General features: G+C 47.2%; 2 protein-coding genes across 5 annotated transcripts in view; one reads left to right on the top strand and one right to left on the bottom strand.

Moving 5' to 3' along the window:
• The first annotated feature begins 1,175 nt into the window (after nucleotides 1-1,175).
• Nucleotides 1,176-22,447, top strand: LOC132527250 (ubiquinol-cytochrome-c reductase complex assembly factor 2). The gene is made up of 4 exons (XM_060162609.1): nucleotides 1,176-1,346; nucleotides 18,517-18,591; nucleotides 19,431-19,500; nucleotides 22,268-22,447. Exons 1-4 carry the CDS (start codon nucleotides 1,209-1,211, stop codon nucleotides 22,393-22,395), a joined length of 411 nt encoding a protein of 136 aa, XP_060018592.1. The 5' UTR covers nucleotides 1,176-1,208; the 3' UTR covers nucleotides 22,396-22,447.
• ITPR3 (inositol 1,4,5-trisphosphate receptor type 3) overlaps nucleotides 20,105-26,017 on the bottom strand; it is a 70,153-nt gene continuing 64,240 nt past the window's right edge. For all 4 annotated transcript variants that reach the window (XM_060162603.1, XM_060162604.1, XM_060162605.1 and 1 more), the window contains 2 exons: nucleotides 24,853-25,014; nucleotides 20,105-24,268 (listed from right to left, as the gene is read on the bottom strand). In XM_060162603.1, the coding sequence (XP_060018586.1) occupies nucleotides 24,200-24,268; nucleotides 24,853-25,014 (231 nt within the window). In that variant the 3' untranslated portion in view covers nucleotides 20,105-24,199. The remainder of the gene's footprint in view (nucleotides 24,269-24,852; nucleotides 25,015-26,017) is intronic.

Raw genomic sequence — 26,017 nt, 5'->3', positions numbered from 1 at the left:
ATTCATAGGTCTTTACCCTTAAGGACTTCAGACAGTTCAGAGCTGTTCTCTGTTAAAACCACCCACTGATTTTTCCTCCTCCCTCTTCCGCTCTCCCATTCTGCCCCAGGCCTGGCTCTTGCTATGGAAGGAATGTCCCTCCATTCCCACTTATCCAAATTCTAACCATCCTCAAGGCCCAGCCCAAATGCTATCTCCTTCGGAAGCAATCCCTGATCTTCCACCTCCTTATCTCCTGAACATCTAGAAGTACTAGTTCTTTCTCCAAACTCCTAGTATTTCCTAACACTTCAATGAAAGCCCTTGTCACTTTTAACTTTGTGTTTTGGTTATGTATTCACTTCCTGACTCAGGGCAGGAGTCTCCTGGACTTATGAATTAGGCAAGGTGAGAAGGAAGAGGTTTGCGGGAAGCCAAGTGTGTGCACAGGATGGTCCTGGCTAAATTCAGGCAGTAAAGATGCAAAAGGGGGCTGAGACTTTCTTAAGGAAAATCTGGAAGGTGGGGATATCTTTTGAAAAGAAAAATCAGAGCATCCCACATGATATGCAGCTGGAGATGTAGAAGAGAAGGCTTGGTAAGACAAGTTTTTCCAGGCTGAATCAACCCAGATGACGTTGCTCAAGCAGGGAAAAGTAGCTGGCTTGGGGAGGAGGCGCTCAAAAGGATACTGATAGAATAGAAGCTGGGGAAAGAGGGACAGAGCTGAGTAGCACTAAAGAAGGAATTGTGGCAGATCACCAAATGGTAGCGACAGGTACAGGGACTGTGAGAAAGGGGAGGGGGGCTGCGAACCACGTGTGCATGCTACGTGATTAAGTTCAAACACATCTTCATCGAATAACCACTTGTATTTACATGCAAATATAGTCGCTTAGGCAATTAGCAGAGGTCTCAGAGGAGGGTTTTTTAGTCTGGAGCTTGTGCAGTCACTGAAAAAGAGAAGCAAGCTATCCCTGGTGTACTCCACGACTGACTTGCCCCTGGGAACCGGGCTGGTTCCAGGAGGACGAAGACTGAATCAGCCGGCCCTGCAGAGACAGGGGAGCAGCGGCCCCTCCCGGAAAGCGGCAAGGCGCCGGCCAAGTGGCGCATGCTCACTCCTCCCTCCCACCCCACCTCTTCGGGAAGCCGGCGATGCTTAGTGCGCAAGCTCCACCTGTCCCCGCCGACTCCTCCCTCAGGGGTGGAGACAAGCAGGGCCCAAAATGGCGGCTAGCCGCTACAGGCGTTTTCTTAGACTCTGTGAGGAATGGCCAGTGGACGAGACCAAAAGAGGCCGGGACTTGGGCGCTTATCTGCGGCAGCGGGTAGCGCAGGCCTTTCGGGAGGGAGAGAACACCCAGGTGACCAGACTGTGGGGTCCGCCTGCGGCGGGGAGGCGGTTGGGGCGAGGGGAGGAAAGGAGGAGGCAGGGCGGGGCCCACGAGCGGGCTGGCGGCGGGGCCCCGCGCTTGCGCGCGCCTTTCCTCCCTGGCCGCGCGTACCCGGGGACCCTCTTAACGCCCGGGGCAACTGCGGAGAGCGGCGATCCTATCCTCTACTCAGTACTTTCACCTGGCTGCGCGTTGGAGGTTCCTGAGGAGCTTTTTAAAAATCTAGATACCTGGGACCATACGACCTTATTGAATCAGAATCTCTGGGGGCGAGGCCTTGCCCTCAGTGTTTTTAAAAGCTCTCGATGATTCAGGGTGCAGCCAGGGTTGAGTCCCACAACACCAGTCCTAGGTGGTGACAGTCATAGGCTTATTGCTCCCCTGACACGATGCCATTACCTCGAAGTGTGTGCAGTGATTGAGCTGATGCCCAAGGACCTATGCAGGGTCCCCGCTAAGCCTTGGTGTGCTTCCTGGGCCCTTGTAAGGCCGTGCGGCAGGTTTGAGTCCTCACCCCGTGCCCATGTGTGTGAGTAGTAGACCTGTGTTCTTGCTGTCCTCCAGGTTGGTGCTGCACTTCTGGGATTTGTTCATTCATACAGCACAAACTTATGGAACACCCACCATGTGCCAGGAACTTCCAGTTGCTGGGGAGACAGTAGTTAATTAGATGAGGTCCTGCCCACATGAAATCTAAGTTTACATCCTAGTTCAGGACACAATAAGCAAGTAGACACACATAGGGCAGTGCAGAGAAGTACTATGATGGATACGAAATAGAGTAGCATGGTAAAAGGGTAATATTAGTTATGATAGATAAAGGCTTACTGAGGAGGTGACACATAGATGAGACCTAAGGGAAGACGATGAGCCAACAATGAACACTTGGTGTTCTTTCAGGCAGTGCAATGGTCCTGAGGCAGGAAGCAGAAAGAAAGCCCAAGTGGCTGAAGGGTAGTGAGTGAAATGCCGTTTTCTAAGAGTTGAGTCAGAGGAGGACAGGAGTCAGGCACGGTAGGGTTTTATAGGCAGGCTCTGGTTAAGGGTTGGATTTTATCATAAGACCAGTGAGAAGCCTCTGGGGAGGTTTAGTCAGGGGGCTGATGTGACCTAGTTTACTGTTTTTTTTAAAGATCACTCTGGCTGTACCAGTGAATGGATTATAGGGAGGCAGGAATAGAAACAGTCACTCTGGTAGCCCAGGCAGGAAATGTTGGTGGCTTGGATGAAGATGGCAGCGCAGGAGATGGAAGTGGCCACTTTGGGGTTGCAATGTGAAGGTTGCATCAACAGGACTTGCTGACGTATTGGATATAGGATAAAGGGAAAGAGGAACCAAGGATAACACCTAGATTGTTTTGGCCTGAGCAACTCGGTGCAAGGTGGTGCAGTTTACTGAGATGGGGAAGAGGAGATGAGGAACAGGTGGGGTGTGGGAAGAACAGCTTTAGTTTGGTGTTAAGACATGTTAAACTTGAGATGCAAAGTGGATTTACTTCCAAGTGGAAATGTCAAAGTAGACAGTGGGATATTTGAGCCTGGGGCTCAGGCAAGAGGTCAGACACATGAGATGTGACACATACACAGCCTGAAGAAATGACTTTTGCGAAATTTGGCCACAACCTGTCAAAGCAGGAACATGGCTTTTTGGCAACTTAGCCCAACCCAGACCCAAAGCAGCCCACCTAATGGAGCAAGGACAACATGCCCAGTGGCATCATCGAAACCAAGTGCTGACTGGGTGGTGGGCATGGACGGAGTGTCTGGCTCAGGGCTTTGTTGGGGGGGTTTGGGGTGCCACACAACACTGAGGGCCTTCACACTTCTTACAGTGGTCTTCACTGGCCCGTAGTATAAAGATCTTGAAGGCAAGAGTCATAGTCCCAACTCTGCAAATCCCATAGCCCATAGACTTTCTAGGGCTATGCTCCCTTCACATTTTCAGTGTGAGCTTCCTGAGAATAGAGACGGTGCTATTTTTATCTTTCTCCCCACAGTGTCTAGCATAGTTCCTGGCACATAAAAGACACTCGGTAAATGTCTGAATGAATGGGTAAATAAATGATTGGTTATGGCTCATGAGACAAAAATCATTTGAATATAGTTGCAGATGTAGCAGAACTAGATGGAGAGAAGTAGTGAAGAGTGAGAAGGGAATATGTCTGTGCCCTGAGTGGGGAGAATTAATTTGTGAGCTTACTCTGTGTGGGGAACTGCAGGAACTACAGAAGAGGGACATAACCGGGTCCTTATCACCAAGGAGCCTACAGTTGGACAGACACGTGACTTGCTTTAATGAAATTTGAATGGTGAAACCAGCCAGCAGAGAAGCTGACAGAGGCTAGATCCCTGGGGAGGTGAGAGTATGACATTCACCTGCTTGACTGTTAGTGTAAGAGGAGCCAGAAAAGGAGGGCAGAGCTTTCTCTTTTGCAGTTGTCATCTTTCGTCGTCACCTAGGCAGCTAGTTCTGATGAGTAGAAGGCCCACACGAATTTGAGTCATGGCTGCAGATGCAAGTCATGGCTCGGTTGATGGTTCCAGAGCAGCTCATGAATGCATCCCTGGTAGAGTGAACCAGTGCATCATGATGGCAGCAGGCACATGACTCAGGACCACTGTTGTGGTACCTCATCCTGATGTCATCCAAGAATGCACCTGGGCTTAGTAAATCTTGGTGGTAATTTTTAGAAGGAGCAGTCCCTTGCTGGAATTGAGAACAGTGCTGTGAGTCACTCCCACTGACACCCCCGGATCATTTATAAAGAACTTGAGAAAGCTGGCAGCCAGGGGCAGGCACTCGACCCAGTCAACTGATCGATGCGGAGCTCCCCCTCGGTTATGCCATGTGCCAGAAAGACAGGACTAGAGGGGGAGGCAGCTCTCCTCCACTGCGTGTTTGTTCCTGTAGAGGAGAGGAGCAGGCAGTCCTGCTCTCAGCCTTGTGGCTTCCTGCATCTGAACAATAACGCTGAACGTGTGCATGACACACTGCATGCATGGTCTCATTTAGTCTCTTCCTTAGTGCAGCTGAGTTGAGGTCACCATCGCTGTTCCCATTTTACAGGTGAAGAAACAAAATCTGAAAAGAAAAACAACTTATTCGGGGTTCCCCAGGAGTTAAATGGCAAGACAAGTGAGCGTTGTCTTCTTTGTGCCTGAACTATCCTCAGCTCCCATTCCTCCCAAGTTATTTCTTCTTGTTAGAAAGGCCTCTTGTTCCGTGAACTTCAAGCCCTCCCTTCCCCTCACTTCCTGCTCAAGACCTCTTTGGACCATGGACAGTTTTGGCAAAGAATTAAACATCCTTCTGTTTACCCACCTGCTTTTCTTTGGCCCAGCCCCTACCTACCCAGTGTGGATGGGGAGAAAGATGGTCCTCAGGTGGGACACCAGCACAGAAAAGCCAGAACCACTAGAAAGCAAATTAATCATTCAGACTTGAAACCAGGGTACAAAAATAACTGCCTCCATTTATTCCACCACAGATTGCCCTTTGGGGAGTCTCACAGTCCACCTAAACTCACCAAGAAGGAGGTGGGAAGCAGAAACACACTAAACACCTCTTACACCCTCTATCCTATTGTGCAGTTTTTTAAAGCTAATGTTTATGGATTTTGCCCCCTTTCAGTTCAGTTTCCCTAAGAGAACGCATGTTCCCTGCAGCCCCAAGAGCTTAATAAAAGAATCACAACACGGGGGAAGGTGGCAAAACAACAGTAATTGTTGACTTAAGTACAGGGGAAGGTGCAAACTCTTCTAATGAGTTCATTAGATGCACAGGCAGCTTCCTAAAAAGTCCGTGGCAGCACCCACTTATCCAGCACAGGGCACAGCTCTGAGGAGCCACCCAGGAAGGGGCTCGCCCACCAGGGAGTTCTTGTATTAAATACCCAGGTTGAAATAATATCGGCCCCGTTTGAAAGGAGTTGAACTTTGTCTTGGATTGGCAGTAATGTACGTGATACGTCCAACTCCTCAGAGGGGAATTCAAAGGTTTTCTGTTTTCTCAGTCATCCAGTCGGGGCCTGGTCTGTGGCTCAGTGTGGCGGGTTGTAGACCTGTGTGTGTTGGCAGTGGTGATGCCATCCAGCGTTACCCACCCTCGTGTGTGGGTCCTCTGAAGTCCAGTTATTGAGGAAGGGCCTGAGAACAGATTATGTGATTTTTTTTTTCGGTAAGTGGTCCTCTCACTGTTGTGGCCTCTCCTGTTGTGGAGCACAGGCTCCGGACACGCAGGCCCAGCAGCCATGGCTCACGGACCCAGGCACACTACGGCATGTCGGATCTTCCTGGACCGGGGCACGAACCCGTGTCGCCTGCGTTTGCAGGCGGACTCTTAACCACTGCGCCACCAGGGAAGCCCAGATTATGTGATTTTTAGTTGTAATACTGAGCCCACTGCAAAACAGCCATTGTGAGGAGAATCATGTCAGAGAGGGAATGCAGGCATCTCCATCTCTTTTTCTCCCCCAGTTCCGGATGGAGCTGGAGGGAGTTAAGGTAGTGTTTAGACCAAGGCATGGCAGTTTTCTAGGCATGTTTAGAGATGTAGGTGCTCCTCCTGGAGGGCTAGATTATCCACCACTTTCAGTGGGTTACCACTTAGAGATCTTTGGGTCTGCCTGTTGCCTTCTGGAGTAATGCAGCTTTGTGAGGCCTTCACTGTTGTCTAATCCAGCCTGTGTCCCGCCGCCTCACCACACTCCAGCGTGTGCCCCGGCCCCAATGAGGGCTTCTTCTCATTGCCTCCCAAATTGGTCATAATGTAAATGGTTCTTTTTTTTTTTTAAGTATATTTGATTTATAGTGTTGTGTTAGTTTCAGGTGTACAACAAAGCGATTCAGTTATATTGGGTTGGCCAAAAAGTTCATTCAGATTTTTCTGTAAGATGTTACCTGTTACCCCCTTTATACTATATATAAACTATATATGTATATACTATATATATGTTCTTTTTCAGATTCTTTTCCATTATAAGTTATTATAAAATAATGAATATAGTTCCCTGTGCTATACAGTAGGTCCTTGTTGTTTATCTATTTTATATATATTAGTGTGTATCTGTTAATCCCAAATTCCTGATTTATCCCTCCCCTGCCTCCCCTTTGGTAACCATAAGATTGTTTTCTATGTAGGTGAGTCTGTTTCTGTTTTATAAATAAGTTCATTTGTATCATTTTTTAGATTCCACAAATAAGTTATATGATATTTGTCTTTCTCAGACTTATTTCACTTAGTATGATAATCTCCAAGTCTATCCATGTTGCTGCAAATGGCATTACTTCATTCTTTTTTTATGGCTGAGTAACATTCCATTGTATCTATGTACCACATCTTCTTTATCCATTCATCTGTCGACAGGCATTTAGGTTGCTTCCATGTCTTGGCTGTTGTAAATAGTGCTGCTATGAACATTGGGGTGCATGTATCTTTTCTAATTAGAGTTCTAGTCTTTTCCAGATATATGCCCCGGAGTGGGATTGCTTGATCATACGGCAATTCTATTTTTAGTATTTTAAGGAACCTTCCTACTGTTCTCCATAGTGGCTGTACCAATTTACATTCCCACCAGCAGAGTAGGAAGGTTCCCTTTTATCCACACACTCTCCAGCATTTGTTATTTGTAGACTTTTTTTTTTTTTCTTTGTTTTTTTGCGGTACGCGGGCCTCTCACTGCTGTGGCCTCTCCCGTTGCGGAGCACAGGCTCCGGACGCGCAGGCTCAGTGGCCATGGCTCACGGGCCCAGCCCCTCCGTGGCATGTGGGATCTTCCTGGACCGGGGCACGAATCCGTGTCCCCTGCATCGGCAGGCGGACTCTCAACCACTGCGCCACCAGGGAAGCCCTATTTGTAGACTCTTTGATGATGGCCATTCTGACTGGTGTGAGGTGACACCTCGTTGTAGTTTCGATTTGCATTTCTCTAATAATTAGTGATGTTGAGCATCTTTTCATGTGCCTATTGGCCATCTGTATTTCTTCTTTGGAGAAATGTCTATTTAGGTCTTCTGCCCATTTTTCGATTGGGTTGTTGGTTTTGTTGTTGAGGTGTATGAGCTGTTTGTATATTTTGGAAATTAAGCCCTTGTCAGTTGCAATGTTTGCAAATATTTTCTCCCAGTCCATAGGTTGTCTTTTTGTTTTGTTTATGGTTTCCTTTGCTGTGCAAAAGCTTTTAAGTTTGATTAGGTCCCATTTGTTTATTTTTTCTTTCATTTCTTTTGCCTTGGGAGACTGACCTAAGAAAACATTTGTATGATTTATGTCAGAATGTTTTGCCTGTGTTCTCTCTTCTGGGAGTTTATAGTGTCATGTCTTATATTTAAGTCTTTAAGCCATTTTGAGTTTATTTTTGTGTATGTTGTGGGGAGTGTTCTAACTTCATTGATTTACATGAGGCTCTCCAGCTTTCCCAACACCACTTGCTGAAGAGAATGTCTTTTCTCCATTGTATATTCTTCCACCTTTGTCAAAGAGTAATTGACTGTAGGTGTGTGGACTTATTTCTGGGCTCTCTATTCTGTTTCATTGATCTATATGTCTGTTTTTGTGCCAGTACCATGCTATTTGTTTACTGTAGCTTTGTAGTATTGTCTGAAGTCAGGGAGGGTTATGCCTCCAGCTTTGTTCCTTTTCCCCAGCATTGCTTTGGAATTCTGGGTCTTTTGTGGTTCCATATAAATTTTAGGATTATTTATTCTAGTTCTGTGAAAAATGTCATGTAATTTGATAGGGATCACATTAAATCTGTAGATTGCTTTGGATAATATGGCCAATTTAACAATTTTAATTCTTCCAATGCAAGAGCATGGGATATCTTTCCATTTCTTTGAATCATCTTCAGTTTCCTATATCAGTGTTTTATAGTTCTCAGCATATAAGTCTTTTACCTCCTTGGTCAGGTTTATTCCTGGGTGGTTTTATTTTATATATATATATTTTGATGTGATTTTAATAGGGATTTTTTTAACTTTCTCTTTCTGATATAGAGAAATGCAACTGATTTCTTTATGTTAATATTGTATCCTGCTACCTTGCTGAATTCATTTATCTGCTCTAAAAGTTTTTGTGATGAGTGTTTAGGGTTTTCTGTATAGAGTATCATGTCATCTGCATATAATGACAATTTTTACCTCTTCCCTTCTAATTTGGATACCTTTTATTTCTTTTTCTTGTCTGATTGCTGTGACTAGGACTTCCAATATTATGCTGAATAGAAGTGGTAAGAGTAGGCATCCTTGTTTCATGCCAGATTTTAGTGGGAAGGCTTTCAGCTTTTCACTGTTGAGTATTACGTTGGCTGTGGTTTTGTCAAAAAGAGCATTGATTATGTTGAGATATGTTTCCTCTGTACCCACTTTGGTGAGAGTTTTTAATCATGAATGGATGTTGAATTTTATCAAATGCTTTTTCTGCATCTGTTGAGACGATCATGTGGTTTTTGTCTTTTCCTTTGTTTATGTGGTGTGTCATACTGATTGATTTGCATATGTTGAGCCATCCTTGTTAACTTGGGATGAATCTAACCTGATCATGGTGTATGATCCTTTTTATATGTTGTTGGATTTGGTTTGCTAGTATTTTATTGAGAATTTTTACATCTATATCAATCAAAGATATTGGCCTGTGATTTTCTTTTTTGGTGGTGTCTTTGTCTGGTTTTGGTATCAGGGTGATGGTGGCTTCATAGCATGACTTTAGGAGTGTTCCCTCCTCTTCAGTCTTTTGAAGAAGAGTTTGAGAAGGATCAGTTTAAGTTCTTTGTATGTTTGGTAGAATTCCCTAGTGAAGCCATCTGGTCCTGGACTTTTGTTTGCAGGGAGTTTTTTTTTTATTACAGATTCTGTTTCACTTCTAGTGATCAGTCTGTTCAAATTATCTATTTCTTCTTGGCAATTCCCTGGCGGTCCAGTGGTTAGGACTTGGCACTTTCACTGCCATGGCCTGGGTTCAATCCCTGGTCAGGGATCTAAGATCCCGTGAGCCATGCAGCGTGGCCAGAAAACCCCCAAATTATTTATTTCTTCTTGATTCAATTTTGGTGGGATGTATGTTTCTAGGAACTTGTCCATTTCTTCTGGGTTGTCCAGTTTGTTGGCATATAATTGTTCATAGTATTCTCTTATGGCTTCTTGTATTTCTGTGGTATCAGTTGTTATTTCTCCTCTTTCATTTCTTACTTAGTTTATTTGGGCCCCCTCTTTTTTCTTCTTGGTGAGCCTAGCCAGAGGTTTGTTGATTTTTTTCTTTCAAAGAACCAGCTCTTGGTTTTATTGATTTTTTCTTTTTTTTCAAAATCTCTATCTTATTTATTTCCTCTCTAATCTTTATTATTTCCTTCCTTCTGCTGACTTTAGGTTTTGTTTGTTCTTCTTTTTCTAATTCTTTTAAGTGGTAGGTTGGGTTGTTTATTTGAGATTTTTCTTGTTTTTTTGAGGAAGGTCTGTATTGCTATGAACTTCCCTCTAAGAAATGCTTTTTGCTGCATCCCATAGATTTTATATGGTTGTATTTTCATTGTCATTTGTCTCAAGGTATTTTTTAATTTCCTCTTTGAATTCGTCATTGACCAATTGGTTTTTTAATAACTTGTTTAGTCTCTGTGTAATCGGGTTTTTTTCTCATTTCTCTTTCTGTGGTTGACTTCTAGTTTCATGCCATTATGGTCAGAAAAGATGCTTGAAATAATTTCTATCCTCTTAAATTTATCAAGGCTTGTTTTGTGTCCTAATATGTCGTCTACCCTAGAAAATGTGCTATGTGCACTTGAAAAGAATGTGTATTCTGGTTTTTTTGGATGTAGTGTCCTGAAAATACCAAATTAAGTCTAACTGTTCTCTTGTGTCATTTAGGATCTCTGTTGCCTTATTGATTTTCTGTTTGGAAGATCTGTCTATTGATGTCAGTGGGGTGTTAAAATCTCCTACTTCTATTTTATTCCCATCAGTTTCTCCCTTTATGTCTGTTAGTATTTGTTTTATGTATTTAGGGGCTCCTAAAGCATATATTGGGTTCATATATGTTAATGAGTGTAATATCCTCTTCTTGCATCAATTGTTTTGTCATTATATAGCATCCCTCTTTATTTATGGCCTTTGTTTTGGGTTTTGTTTTTCTTTTAAATAAATTTATTTATTTATTTATTTTTGGCTGCGTTGGGTCTTCGTTGCTGCACGCGGGCTTTCTCTAGTTGCAGCAAGCAGGAACTACTCTTCATTGTGGTGTGCAGGCTTCTCATTGCGGTGGATTCTCTTGTTGCGTAGCATGGCTCTGGGCATGCTGGTTTCAGTAGTTGTGGCACACAGGCTCAGTAGTTGTGGCTTTCGAGCTCTAGAGTGCAGGCTCAGTAGTTGCGGCTCATGGGCTTAGTTGATCCACGGCATGTGAGATCTTCCCAGACCAGAGTTCAAACCCGTGTCCTCCGCATTGGCAGGTGGATTCTTAACCACTGTGCCACCAGGGAAGTCCCTATGGCCTTTGTTTTAAAGTCTATTTTGTCTGATAGGATATTGTGACCCCCCACTTCTTGTGATTTGTGTTTGCGTGAAATATCTTTTTCCATCCCCTCATTTTCAGTCTGTGGGTGTCCTTCGCCCAAAAGTGGGTCTTTTGTAGGCAGCGTGTTGTAGGCTCTTGTTTTATCCAATCTGCCATTCTGTGTCTTTTGGTCAGAGCATTTAGTCCATTGACATTTAAGGTAATTATTGACAGGTATGTATTTATTGCCATTTTAAATCTGGTTTTCCAGTTGATTTTGTATTTCTTCTTTGTTCCTTTCTTTTTGTTTTTCCTTTTGTGGTTTGATGGTTTTCATTTGTATTACACTTGAGTTCTCTTCTTTTTGTTTTTTGTGAATTTGTTGTATGTTTTTGATTTGTGGTTACCCTGGTTTTCAAGTATGTTAACCCATTACTGTATCTGCTTGCTTTAGACTGGTAGTCATATAAGCTTAAACACATTCCAAAAAATCTACATTTTCTTACTCCCCTCTCCCAAGTAAGAACAATTTGATTCTGATGTCCTATTTTACATTTTCATGTTTATCCTTTTGCCATTCATTGTAGTTATAATTGCTTCCACAAATTTTTTTTGTTTTTTTTTTTTAATGTATGTTCTGGTTTATTTAAGTGATCTACAATCCTTTCATATATTTGCTTTTCCTATTGTGATTTTCCCTTTCCTATAGATTCTTTCTTCTTTTCTATTTAGAGAAGACCTTTCAGTATTCTTTTTAGGTTAGGTCTAGTATTGCTGTATTCTTTTAGTTTTTGCTTGTGTGAGAAATTCATTATCTCTCCTTCTATTATAAATGATAATCTTGCTGGGTAGAGTATCATAGGTTGCAGGTTTCTCCCTTTCAGGACTTTGAATATATCTTGCTACTCCCTTCTGGCCTGCAAAGTTTCTATAGAGAAATCAGCTGATAGCCTTATGGGGGTTCCCTTGTAACTTACTCTTTGTTTTTCTCTTGCTGCCTTTAAAATCCTCTCTTTTTAACTTTTGCCATTTTAATTATGATATGTCTTGGTGTAGGTCTGCTTGGGTTCATCTTGTTTGGGACCCTCTGTGCTTCCTGTACCTCAATATTTGTTTCCTTCTTTAGGTTTGGGAAATTTTCAGCCATAATTTCTTTAAATACATTTTCGATTCGCTTTTCTCTTTCTTCTTCTGGGATCCCTATTATGCCTAGATTGGCATGCTTTGTGTCCCATAGGTCTTTTATCTTGCTTTCATTTTTTTTTTCATTTGTTTTTTTGTCTGCCGTTCTGATTGGGTGATTTCCATTATTTTGTCTTCCAAATCACTAATTCATTTTGCATTATTTCGTTTTCTATATATTGCCTTTAGCTCAGTTTTCATCTCTGCAGTTAAGCTGTCTGATTTTGATTGCCTCCTCTTTATAGTTCTTAGTTGCAGTGATCTGCATTGCTGTCGATGGCTGTTCTTAAGCTCCTTCAGCATTTTTGTTACCTTCTTTTTGAACTCAGGGCCTGGTAGACTGGAGAGGTCTGTTTCATTGTTTGTTTTTTTAGGGGATTTCTCTTGTTCTTATAATTGGGAGTGGTTCCTCTGCTTTTTCATTTTACTTATATTACTCTGACTCTATGAATTTAGGGGAAACATTATCTACTGTGGTCATGGAGGGCTGTTTTTACGTGGAAACACCCCTGTGTAGCCTGTGTGAGTCTAATATTTTTGGTGCAAAGGCTGTTTTTGGTGTGGATGCCTGCCATGTCTTTCCTCAGGGTGTGCTGGCCCTTCTCCCCTTGATAGGGGGTGTGATTGTTGTGGGGACCAGAGCCTGCACTGGATGTTGGACAGGGCCTCCTCTTTGCTCTGTGGTTGTCACAGCCCTACCAGGGGCAGGGTCTGCTCCCCAGTTGTTGAAGTAGAAGCTCCCAGATCCGGTCCTAAACTGTGGTGTGAGGTAGGTGGGACAGGAGCGCTCCCACTGGGAAAGGAGCTGCTGTGTATTCCTCCCCAGGCGTTGTCTGCCCGGACATGCACTCTGTAACATCTCCTGTCACCTGGTGTGCGTGCTCAAAAAGTACACTGTTGTTGACACTGCCTTCGGCCCCACCTCTGCTGTGGGAATACCAGTAATCAGCTCAGATATCAGCCGTGCTTCTGCGTGTGCGTGCCCACAAAGTTTGTTTTTGCTGGCCCTAGACCTGCCTCAGCTGGGGGAGTGCCAGTAATCAGCTCAGATGTCCTGTAGACACTGCCGCTGGCGTGAATTTGCTGAAGTCACGCACCCGCCAGGAATCGGTTCAGATTTCAGCCCTACCTCTGCGTGTTGGCAACCCACTGGCGCTTGTGTGCTCCCAGAGCTCATAATGGCGGAGCCGTGCCTGCCGTGAGCACCCAGAGAATGAGGCCGCTGTGGTGGGGTTACGCACCCCCCGCTTCACACGCACGTTGACAGTAGACCTGGGCTCCATCCTGCACACAGCACCCCCAGCCTCGCCCCGGACCACACTCCAAGCCCTTCAGGCTGTCTCTGCGCAGCCAGAGTGAGTCCTCTGAAGCCCGAGTTCCAGCCCCCAGCCGCTCCGCACACCAGCAGGCATGTGTCTTGGGCTGCGAAGTGCAGCAAGGTAGCGTGGACTGTCTGTGCTGGTCTCCCTCTGTCCTGCCTGCCACAGGCCGGCTGCTGTGCTCTCCTCTGAGGCTCCCTATCTGTCCAGTGGACCTCCCAGTCAGTGAAGGGGGTTCCCAGGGTAAAGGAACCTTTCCCCTTTGAAAGCTCCCTCCCGGGGCACAGGTCCCATCCTGATTCCTGCTTTTTTTTTTTTCTTTCATCCTATCTGGTTATGTGGTGATCTTTCTTGCAGCTTTGGTTGTATGAGATCTTCTGCCAGTGTTCAGTGGGTATTCTGTGAGAATTTTTCAACATGTAGATGTGTCTTTCATGTATTTGTGGGAGGACGTGAGCTCCACGTCCTTCTATTCTGCCATCTTGATCTCTGCTCCCAGGTTCTTAACCTTTGAGAACCTAGTGCACTGTGGACCAAAGCCCAGACACAGAGCTTGTCAAGAATCTGGTGGCTTCCCAGGCCTTGAAGCACTCCTTGGCGCAGCTTAAGACCCTGCCTGCCTGGACCGTCCTTGTCCCCCTGCCTTTTCATGCCTCTTCCTCCCAGTCCCTCCTCTGATCCCCATTCTGCCCAGCTCTGAAGTCTACACTCCTCAAAGTGAGGGACTCTGACTCCCCATCACTCTGTGACCTGTCACTGTAGTGAAACGCAAACCTGCCCTGTAAGGGAACCACACCTGCCATGTGAGCCAGGCCTGGTAACTAGCTCCTGCTTCTGATCTCCTGTAACTCTTGGCACTCAGTTACACTCTGTCCTGGTCATTTTTTATTTTCAATGTGTGTGTATCTTCTTGTCTCAGCTTGATTGCCAACTTCTCTGGAGCCGAGGCTGGGTCTTTATGTCCCCTCACAGCCACCTAGCAGAGCTCTCTACATAGTAGATGCTCAAGAAATAGATTTTCAGTTGAATTCAAGGGAATAGACTCCCATAATGGAATGAACTCATTTCAGAAGTTCATTACCAAGTCATGAAAACCTTTCCTCATAGATCCTTCTGGACTGAATCCAGCTCTACCTTAATTAGCAAAGCAATTTGCAACACGTTCCCAAAAGTGCTTATGCATCCCTTTGTGTGACTGGAATAGGGCCCACTGTACCACCCAAAATTCAATTTTGAAAATCAAAATCAGTGCCTGCGGCAGTGATGTAGATTTGTATGTATAAAAGTTTAATATGGTAAAGAGAAATTTACTGACGACTGAGCGGGGGAAATGCAAAAGGAGCCAAAATAGAGCCGAAAAGGACACTTTGTCACTTGAACATCTATTTTATTCAAATTTAGGGAGCAGAGCTGAATTTTTCATAATATCCCACTGCTGCCTTTTTTAAACCCAGCTTTGCTATTAGTCCTAAAATGTCCATAATCTCATTAGGTGTGAATGCAAAATCAGGTAGTTTAAAGCTTGTATATAAGAATATTTCTAAAAGTGCACAGTACACTTCATCGGGAAAACTGTGTATTTCAAAATTCAGCGATGTTTGCGCTGGAGTCTGTGAATAGAGTGTAGGATGTAGGTATGTGGTGAGGCTTCCGGAATTAGACAAGTATTTCTATTGATGTACTTTTAAGTAGTAAATAAGACAATTTTGTAATTGCTGAGCTTGGATTGGGTGTGACTAGGAACCCAGAACTGGCCTTGGCTCCATCTCTGCTTAGGCAGTAATAACTTGGCTTGAAGTTGCCGTACCTCAAACTCTCATCGCCTCCACTGAGCTACTTTTACAGCCTCGTACAGACACCTTCTGACCTCAGATGAGAAATTGGGTGACAAGGTCCTTTTTTGGTGATTTGTCATTTATAGATGCTTCTCAGATTATTCTTTGAGGCTCCAGGCTTTATGGAAAGTATCTGGGAGACTGTCTCTTTAATACTGAAGGACTTTTGAGAGGTTCAGGGAACACAGAGGGTCACTTTGGTTTTTGAGCAGTGCTCTGTACGGTGACCCCATCCTCTCTCTCTGTGTCCCTCCCCTCTGCCCTACTTCTCTGTCGGAGGTGGGAAAAGCTGAGCAGGAAGGAGACACCCTGCTCGCCCCACCGAGGGTACAGACGGAGGTGGCTGAGCAGCCCTCCGGCCAGCTCTCACTGTTAGATTTGGAGGAAAGGCAGGAGGGGACTCCTTTTGGCAGCATCTCTGAAGGTGAGGATCTGGTGGGAGCGCGGGTCTGGTGAGGACGCGATGTGTTGGTGGTCTGCCGGCAGTGAGGGAGCCCGGGAGAGAGGCGCTGGGCAGAGGCAGTGCTGTGAATGCCTTTCTTAATTAAGAGCTGGGTTGGGAGGGTGGTCGGTGGTGGTGGGAGGGGAAGGTCGGGTTGCACGGCCATCAGGTGGAGGACAGGTGCTGCAGACAGCCACTCGCTCAGCAGAGACCAAGGGTCAGGGCGTGATCCCCACCAAGCTGATCATGAAACACTTGGGGACCACTAGAGCCATCAAGCTCAGGGCCGGAGGTCCAGTCAGGGACAGAGTGAAGCTTCGGTGATTTTCCATCCCTTCATCACTTCACCTCCAGCCATACCCGGCAGTCACACCAGCAGCACTGATCCGCTGATGTGTCCTAATTGCTGTCCCCTGGGCGTGTGCATGAGCTGGTCCTGTGCCTGGAGAGCCCCACGTCCTACTGGTAACTTCCGCCCACCCTCGCCGTGACCCTTGGCAGGGCTTCCTTGGCTCCGCTGATGGTGTCAGGGGCCCTCCACGCACCCCTCATTCCGCTGTCACCAGGATCGTCCTGAAGTCTTCTTTCGCCTTGTAGTTAGTGCAGTAAAGGCCTGTGTTTACTATAACTGTTTACTACTAATAGTAACCAAGACTAATCCCTCACATTCATCAGTGTTCCTGGCCCTGAATTCAGAGCAGTCCAGGCATTACCTTACTTATCCTCACATCGCCCTCAGAAATAGGGACAATTATTATCTTTTCTTTTAAAAGAAAAGTTAAGTTGGGCAGTATGTTTCAAAAATGTCAATGCTGGGAAGACAAAGGCCGAGGAGGTGTCCTGGCTGCAAGGAGAAAGAAACGTGACAGGTAGTGCAGGAGGCGATCCTGGGCCTAAAGGACTGTTTTTTGCTATAAAGAGTTTTACTGAGACAATTGACAGAGTTGGAATATGGACAATGGAACAGATAGAAGTGTTGTATCAATGTTAAATGTCCTGAATTTGGTCATGGAACTGTGGTTATATGAGAGAATGTCGTTCTTAGGAAACATACTGAAATATTATGTATATATAGATATAGAGAAGGATAAAGGAAAAGTGGGAAATTTTTTTTTAAGTGTTGGGGGCATTGGGAGATGGAGTGATTTGCCCAGTACCCCTTAGCTGGTAAGGGATGAGATCCAAATGCAGGCAGTTGGACTCCACAGCTCCCCACAGCTATGCACACCTGCTCTTACATGGGCTGGGCACACTGTAGGTTCTCTTAAATTTATAAGCAGACACATCTGTACAGGTATGAAGAGGGCAAGCAAATGATGAAATGCACAATTATCTTTTGATAATCTACATAATATTCTTTAAAAGTTTGGCTGGTGTTACCCTCTTTTTCCTTTTGCATCTTGTGCCTTCTGTTCGTCTGTCGTCTGGTTAGCTCTTAGTTTTGCATGCCCTGCTGAAGACAGAACATTCAAAACGCTTTCCCCCAAAGTGTATGCTGCAGAATTCTGTTCCAGCTGGACTTTCCTTGGAAGCGCCGCCCGATAGGGAGTCAGACTCATGTGTTAATATCCGTTCTTCTTTTTCAGCCTTTAGCCCCAGTGCACTCAAATAATGCCTTTGATCATTAGTCAACAAACACTGGCTGCCTCCTCAGCCCATCACCTTTTCTCTTCTGATGTGGCTACCTGGGCGTTCTCATGATGGGTGGCCTGAACCTGGGGATGGATTGAGTGGAACTCAATGACAGGATTGTCTTTTTTGTTTGCTGTAAAGTGGGGACCTTATTTGACATGCACACGGAGGCAGAAGTGGAGCTGCCTATTAAAATGCTTAACTACTGATTTATTTATGCTCTGCCTTCTTCGAGAAAGGATTTAAGTTGGAAAAATCCATCATTTGAATTCTGGGAAAAAACATTGAAGAGAAAGTTTCATCCTGGGGAGCTTTCAGAATTCTTGGCAGAATAATATAAGGAACTGTAGCTAAATAGTGGCAAAGGCAGAAGGAAGGGAAAACTTTCCAAGAGGTATGAGGGGGAAAAACCCACCTCTCATCTGCATGTTGCCCGCGTTCCCTGGAACTTCCAGCAGGGCCATCCGGAGTATTGCTTTCTTTTCCCCTTTCTGTTTGCAAGGCTTCCTAACAGGACCTAACTGGATTCTCCCTCTTGGTTCTCCTCAGTTCACCTGTTTCATCCTAAAATACTACTTTCTTCATGTTTCTTTCCTTGTAAAATTCAACAGCTCCCCACTTACCACAGATGAAAGCTCAGATGATTTTTTTTCCTTTCATAAAAGAATCTTTATTTAATACATTTCATATTGAAGGTTTAATTCAAAAAGCTTTTTCTTTTTCTCCCACCCAGGCTCTTTTACCTGCATGTTCAGGCCCTCAGCCAGATGGTCTGGTGTGAGGCATAGGTATAGATAGCATCCCTGCCTCCTCTGCCCTGCTCATGCAACCGCCTCCACCAGGAAGGCCCCCTCCACTCTCCCCAGCTCCTGTGCATCCTTCAGAAACCAGCTTAGTCTCACTTCCATGATCCGCTGACCTCCTCTGACTTCTTGTGGCCCACATTGCCCCTAGCACTCCTGGAGTGTTGTGTTTTTACCGCAGTGCCTCCCACCGCGGTGGCTTGCTGGTTCACAAGTCACAGGTGTTCAGCAAATGTTTGTTTGCCAGTTGAGTTTTCCTGCAGGTTGGGGAGCTGCTGAGGTGGAGCCATTATTCCAAAAAGGTGATTTCTGACCGTGGGACCTGTGGTCAGAGAAGCCAGCTCTGAGCTGCAGGCCTGCTTCCTGTCCTTCCTGGAGGCATACGGTACAGACCCGTGTGGGGGCAGGGCTCATTTGCTCACTTTCTTGGAGGTTTTGTTTTTCAGGTTTCAGAGCCTGAGGCCTGTGATCAGATGTACGAGAGCTTAGCACGGCTCCATGCAAACTACTACAAACACAAGGTGAGTGGGCCAGTCTTTTGTGTTGTCCCCAGCCCTCCGACTGGAGATGACCAATAAGAGTGAGTGAAATCTGATTATACGATGTTCTGTAAAGAATTGTGGTTTTGCTACTTTCAAATGTAACCAGTAATTTCAACCAAGCCGACTAAGGCACCTGGTAGAGGCTTTTAGGTCACCTAAATGAAAGCCGTTTTTAATTTTGAAGAAAAGCCATGTGTTTTATATGCCAGTGGATGCTTCCGGGTGTGTCTGACAACTCTTGGATCTCACACATATTTTCCCACCCCCTCTGACGGAACTGGTCTTCCCCATGCTCCGGTGATAAAGATGGGGTGACTGGGAAAGTCCTGTCAGACAAAGCTGGACCTCTGCTCGGCCCTGACATGATTGCTGTCAAATTCCGTTTAGTGTGTTTTTTCCCCAGGCTTGAGAAATGTGCTCAGTAACCACAGATTTACACGGCCAAATGCCTAGTCTGTATGAAGAGGGGATTTCTTCTAAATCCTCACTGCTCAAAGTGTGGTCTGTGAGCAGCAGCATGGGCACCACCCGGGGGCTGGTTAGAAATGCAGAATCATAGGCCCCACCCAGGCTCCCGAGGCCCAGCCTGCATTTTCCAGAGGGTTCAGGTGCGTGTTCACGTCAGAGCCGCCTCTCCAGACCGGACTGGTTTGGCCTCCAGGTGGCGTTGCGCTTCTCCTTCTGGCCTCCAGACACCCATGGCCTGTGAACTGCAGTTAGAGCGTGGCTTCTGTCCAGGATCATCTAGTCCCGGGTTGTGCTGCAGAACTAATCTTCTCTCCCCTCCCTCTCTCTTCCTCTCTGCCCCGTGTGACCAGTACCCTCGCCCCAGAGACACAAGCTTCAGTGGTCTGTCCCTGGAAGAATACAAACTGATCCTGTCCACAGGTATGGAAAGCACAGCTGCTGCCCTTTCTGGTTGGTTTGCAAATGAGTCTTTGTGTTTGAGCGGCCAAGGGGAATTGTCTAATAAGACAGTTTTGCCTGATGGAAGGTCTTGTGGAATAGCCCACAGGAAATTCTGAAGCTACAGGGCTCATGCTTTTTTGGCCACAGAACATGGAGAAGGTCAAAGGCATTATTTAAAAAAAGCAAATCCATCTTTAGAGCTTTTAAATTCAAGGCTGGGCAGCAGGGAACAGGGGAATATGTATTTGCCAAATGGAAGTAGTTGAAATCAGGATGGAAGGAAAATAATTTTATCTTTATGGCCCTAAGGGGGCTTTATAAACATGAGGGTTTTAATTAAAACAAAAAGCCATTCAATAGACGTGTATGGGGATATCCGCCTAAGAGTTATCTGACCCAGGGGACGTGGTCTGTGGGTTAGATATGGGTTTAACTAGGTATGGTTTGGAGTCCTTGATAGACCGATTAACAAGAAAGGAAAAACCCTGTCTAGCCCGGCCCCTCCTTACTTCCCCATCTCCATTGTCACTGAAGGGGGACGTGGCGGGTGGTGGCAGGGGAAGCCTGGGTTGAAACAGGCAGGTTCTGGAAAATTAACTATTTTTATTGCCAAGGATACCACATATAAAAATAGGCTAACCTTTTCTGGGAGGGCACGGCCCTGAAACATTGCCTCCTGGTACTCTAGAAATTTCTCTTTCCTATTCCTCTGGCAGCCTTCAGCAACTAAGGTTTGAGAATTTAGGCTTCCAGAAAACTCTTAACCTTCTGAACAGATTAAAACCTGGTGGTGTCATCTGCTATTGTATGTTGACTGATACTATTTTTATATTTACTCTCTGGAAAACTGGGGTAGAGATATTTTGGCCAGGCAGAATCACTTTATTGGCAATTTTTTTTAAAGTGTGTATGTGGGTGTGTATACACACCCACATACACACATATATAAACAAATGGTACCCCTATGTCCCTGGGCTCATGTAATTACCAGCATCGATGCACAGTGTCATTGTGAGGACCCCGAAGAGTTTGAGCAAAGTTTGAACTTGAAATTAGAATGGAAAGAAGTTCCAGAGGCTCAGCCTCTGCCTCTTGGTTAACTTCGGGACGTCTGAGTTCGGAGACAACGGGCCATAGCCAAGGAGGGGGAGATGTACGACTCCCCACCACTGGCCTGTGCTGCAGCTTGTCGTGGCTGGGAGTTCAGCCTTAGGAAATTAGCTGATAATTTGCTTTCACAGCAAGCCTCTTATTTTTGTTGTGACTGTGGAATAAGCTTACTGAGTGTTTCCTCTGACAGGGCAGGACACCTTGCAGTGTTTGTCATGAGGATTTGAGGGCCTGGCAAGTCAGAAATGTGGCCGCAGTCTAGGTCCCGAGTGTGTCCATCCTGGCTTGGGGTCCCAGGAGTCTCTGAAGGAGGCCTCGGCATCCGTTTTGTGCCCCACAAAGGAAGCTGGACTTCTGGAAAAGTCCCAGGGTGGAATGCTGGCCGGGGTACAGTGCGTGTCCTAATTTAGTCAAGAGCCCACTGACAATAAATGTTAATAGATGATGTAAGTTACCTTTTTGTTCAGAAAAGCTATTCTTTTTCTCCAGAAGTTTTATTAAGAGATGAAAATCCAGGCTATGAAATTTAAATAATGTGAAAATCTAAACTTAAAATACAAGTAAAATTAGGTATCATAGAACTTTAGCCCTGGACAGACTTTATACCAGTGGTTCTCAACCCGGGAGCGATTTTGTCCCCCAGGGACCTGTGGCAATGTCTGGAGACCACTTTAGTTGTCACAGCTTGCGGGGGAAAGGGCAGTTTGCTACTGACATCTAGTGGGTAGAGGCCAAGATGCTCCTGCAGTGCCAGGTCAGCCCCACAACAAAGAATTATCTGGCTCCAAATGTCACTGGCCCCAAATGTCACTGAGAAACCCTGCCTTTAGGGGGGAGGGGGGAGGGGTGGATGTATGTTTTTAAACAGAGGCCCCACTGGCTCCCACCAGCTCCCGCTGCCTTCACGCCTGTGAAGATGGCTGCGTTTTCTTGAGTGTGGGCCAGGTGCCAGGTACGTCACCTCCATTATTTACTTTAAGACTCACAACTTTTGAGGCAGGTGTTTTGATCTCCACTTTGCAGATGAGGAACCCGAGGCTCAGAGAGTTAACTGATTGCTTGAGGGGACCCAGTGTGGAAATGGTGGGCAGGGATGGGGGCCCAGGTCCAGCTCCCTCCCGGGTGCCTGCTCAACTCCACAGCGTGGGGTGGACCCAAGTGTCTGGGGTCAAATCCCAGCTCCACCACTTCCTAGCCGTGTAGCCTGCTCAAGTTCCTTAACCTCACTCTGCCTCAAGTTTCCACATCTGTAAAATGGACAGTAAGGTCTGTGTGGCTCAGGCCAAGTTTTGAGATAAGCCTCTGGGCCTGTGCGTTGTGTAGCTGATGCTACAGCGCCTTTTCTTTGCTCACGTGGAGCAGAGCGGAGAGGGCCCTGCTTAGATGGTGAATGATAATTGGATGTGAACAGAGGCCACTGTAAGGACGGTCTCTGGTACACAAGTGCTCATCCACACTTGCATTTATTTGTCTGTTACCCTGCCTGATTTGCTGATCAGAAGCTGGGGCTACACTTCCCTTTCTTAGGAACATACTGTGAAAAGCGAGACATGCCTGTGTGGCGAAAGCCCTGTGGGGCCAACCTGTGTAATCATTTTAGACTTCAGCCTTTTTTCGTTGTCTTCTCCTTTTGCAGATACCTTGGAAGAGTTTAAGGAGATGAATAAAGGCATGTGGAAGAAACTGCAGGAGAAGTTTGCCCCCAGGGATCCCGAGGAGAAGCATAAGGCCTGGGCTCGGGCCTTAACACGCCCACATACCTAAGCGTAAAGTTGTGGACGTTGCCATTATCAATAAAATGCCCTGATTTCCCTTTCCTTGTAGTTCAGGAATCTCATCTGGCCTTCACAAGAAAGGAAGCCCTTGTTGCTGTAAAGAAAGCTCTGGCCTGAGGAGGGACGCCAGTTGAGCATCCGCCCACCCACCAGTCAGGCTAGGATGTCCTCCAGGAGAGGAAGTGCGGGTCTCCGTCTGGGCCTGAGAAGGGATGGTGACGGGCCCTGTGGGCAAGGTGCTTCCTGCACGGCCACAGGAGCCCCACCTGCCAACAGAGGTCTGGCTGGCTCCTGGCAAGATTCACAGGCTCCCTTTTGTTTTAGGAGCTCCTGGGAGAGAGCCAAAAATAGCATTCAGTACTGAAGAAGGCGTCCTGTTGCAAACAGAAAGCAGCAGGAGGTGTATGACAGAGGGATGAGAAAAGCCTGCTTGGCCCTCCTCCCCACTGACTCAGAAGGCCAGAGCTCAGTCCTCTGCCCCTGACCTTGCAGAAAAGCCATGTTCCAAGTTGGCTTAAGGGGCAGAGTAGAGCTACCAACAGGCCAGGCAGGGCCCCGGCTTGAGTCGGCTTCAGCACTCGGGGCGGGTTCTGTGGGAGGCCACATGGCAGGCCCCCTCCCCTGGCCGGGGACATGCACAGGGTCACCTTATTACTCCACGGGACCTTAGCTCTTACCAGTAGATGTTTACATTCCCTACTTCAGGTTTCTTGTCAAGAATAGAGCTGAGAGAAGGGGTAGGGCAGGGCCGACAGCACCCCTTGTTGGGAAGAAGTGGAAGTGGGTTCTTAACCTCATTTTACCTGGACTCCTCACTGTGTTTTGAAATGCATAAAATAAAATTCATAGGATTATGATAGAAACCAGTTACCCCATAGTACAGTTCTGTCCCGGAATCGCTGCAAGACAGGATGGCATTCAGCATCTCCCAAGAGCCCAAGGTTAGGCCAGCAAGCAGGGCTCGTATTCTGTCTTCCGCCAGCGCCACGTTACCACCCACCCCAGCCCCTGAGGAGCACGGGAGCCAGCCTCCCTTTCTAACGGACTAGAGTTATTAATTTATTTAAGGTAATTAACGTATTAGTTCTCGGGCCAAAGGATTTGTAAAACATTACACCAAAAGGAGAAAACAAGCAGTCAAAACCAGCCCCTGTTAACATGCCCCAGCCCTGTCACCTGGGCTTGTGACTCTTGCCCAGGAGGCGCAGGAGGAGGCAGGTCTTAGGACCAAGCCTGTGGTCACCAGTCCAGCCAGGGCTGTGCGATGGGGGTGGCATGGACTTGGACACTGAGGTCTACGCACTGTATACGGCAGTTCTGAGGCACAGGGGGGCTGCACGGCCCTGGCCAGGGCTGAGCCTGGCACCGTGAATAAGTTAAATAACAAAGCCCTAAAATCACTAGCGACAGCATCACCGCGCCCCTCCAGAGGCGGCAGTAACCAAAATGTAGTGCTTGGAATAAAATGGAGACGCCACTCCTAATCACCCACCAGGAGGAATACAAAGGCACATCAGTCATAAGGGACAAAGCAATAGTCCTTTAAGAGGACTCAGGCATTAAGTAAGCCGAGTCCCACTGAGCTTCTGAGTTTTTTTTTTTAAGAGCTTGGTCTGGGCAGCACTGTCAGCTCTAGTTTCCCCTCTAAGCTGTTCAGAGTCTATGTTGGCCCGGGGCGGGGTCTGGCAGAGGTGGAGCTGGGGGTTGGGTGGGGACCTGGCCTTGAGGGGCGGTGTTCCCACTCTCAGCTCTCCAGTGTTGCATGTGGCCTGACGGGCCTTCCGTGGCTCCACTCAGCGGCTCATGCAGTTCTGGACATCCACGAAGCCCAGGCGTTGCCTGCGTTTCCGCTGCTCCGTCATCTAGATTTAAACAGATGCCGTCAGGTTGGATCAGGCTGCCCAGAACCCACCCTCCCTCCCAGCTGCGGTTCAGCCCTGGCGGCAGGCCGAGGCGCCCCCAGGGTGTAGCAGGGATGTCAGCCCCAAACCCTTGTCCTCAGCGCATCACAAACCACTGATTTGGTGCAGCTGGGAAAGCACCCCACCTAAAAGAGGGGCTGCCGATTTCATTTAGTCACAGCCAGATGGAGCGGAGGATGCTCTGGGCAAGAGGGGATCTTTCTTGAGAAGCGGAAAGAGGCCTTACCCTGCCGTCACCAGTCAACGCCTGAGGGGGACTCGCTAAAGCAAGGGAGGCCCCAACACCGGCACGAGGTTCCACTCAGCCCTGTCTTTCTGGGGCGCAAGGATAGGGGCCACGACCCCGTCTAGCTTTCCACAGAGGGGAGAAGTGTGTTTGGAACCTGTTTTCCACCCCAGACCCAAGAACAGGAGCCAGCAGGAAAGGGGGCAGGGGGAGCGTGAAGGCCCCAACACCCTCCCCCACGCCACGAGGCAGGCCCTGAGGCTGCCGGTGTGCTGCCAGGACAGGGCTAGGGGCACACCTGCTCCTTGAGCTCGTTGAGCTGGGCAGTGAGGTGGGACACCAGCTTCATGGTGGAGTTGAGCTTGTCCTGAAGAATCCGGATCTCGTTCTGCTCCCCCTCCCCCTCGTTGCTCACCAGTGACATGGCCCGCATCCGGGGGAACCAGTCCAGGTTCTTGTTCTGAAAAACATCACCAGTGGGGTGAGTGAGCTTGGGTCCAGCCTAGGAAGGCCTTGTTTAGAAAAGCAGTTGTGTGGGGGGAGCCTGCTACCACACCCTTGGCCAAATTACTCCCCAGGGATGTGTCACGGGAAAATCTGAATTGACCTGTGTCCTCCCCGGGGCCAGAGTGAGCTGGCAGTGACCCTGAGGGGGCGGGGAGGCCACAGCAGAGACAGGCCAACCTCCGTTAGACAGCCCGAGTCTCCCCCTGGTACCAACACCACCTGTTTACTCTCCTAACACCCTGCAAGCGGTGGAAGGCAGGCCTCTGCACCTAGACCCTGCCTCTCCTCCCTCCCTCCCTTCCTTCCTTCCTCCCGCCCGACAGCACACCCCACACCCCAGGAAGATGCCAGTCAGACAGATGGTGCGTTGAGGGAGCAGAGCTCTGCTGAGGGTGGCTGGCATCTGACACGTGAGGCAAAGCCACGTTTCCCGGGACAGAGGCAGAGCGGGAGGGGACACCGAGCAGCTTTCTAGTTCCTTGTGGCAAGCTCTGAGTTCTCAGATCAACAGATAATACCTGCGCTCAAAGACCAATCCAAATACAGACTCAAAAGACGCATAGAACCTCCCCCCACACCTTTCTTTCCTTTTAGGTTGCATTTTCTCTAATGTGCGATAATCTTAAGATGCACTACATCTGATGGGACTGATGGCATCCTTTACCCTAAATGCGCCCAGACCTTTATTACTCACTGCCTTCACTCCCTTCGCTCCTGCATTGGAGTGACGGTTGATTTCTCCTAAGTTTGACAGTTTAAAGTTCATCCAGACGCCCTCTTGGCCTGCGACCACCCAGGCTTCAGGAAGCTGCCCTCCCTCTCGCCCAGCTAGAAAAGGCCCCTCAGAAAGGGCCACCGAGCAGCCGCCACAAGCAGGGCCACCTCGCCTCAGGCACCCACGGGCCCCGGACGCCATGCGCGTCTGGGGGCTTTTTTCCGGAGGCAGCACAGCAGCA

This window comes from Lagenorhynchus albirostris, chromosome 10 (assembly GCF_949774975.1).
Source record: "Lagenorhynchus albirostris chromosome 10, mLagAlb1.1, whole genome shotgun sequence".
Lineage (NCBI taxonomy): Eukaryota > Metazoa > Chordata > Mammalia > Artiodactyla > Delphinidae > Lagenorhynchus > Lagenorhynchus albirostris.
Note: the sequence above shows the minus strand (reverse complement) of the source record. Positions and strands in the feature narration are given on the sequence as shown.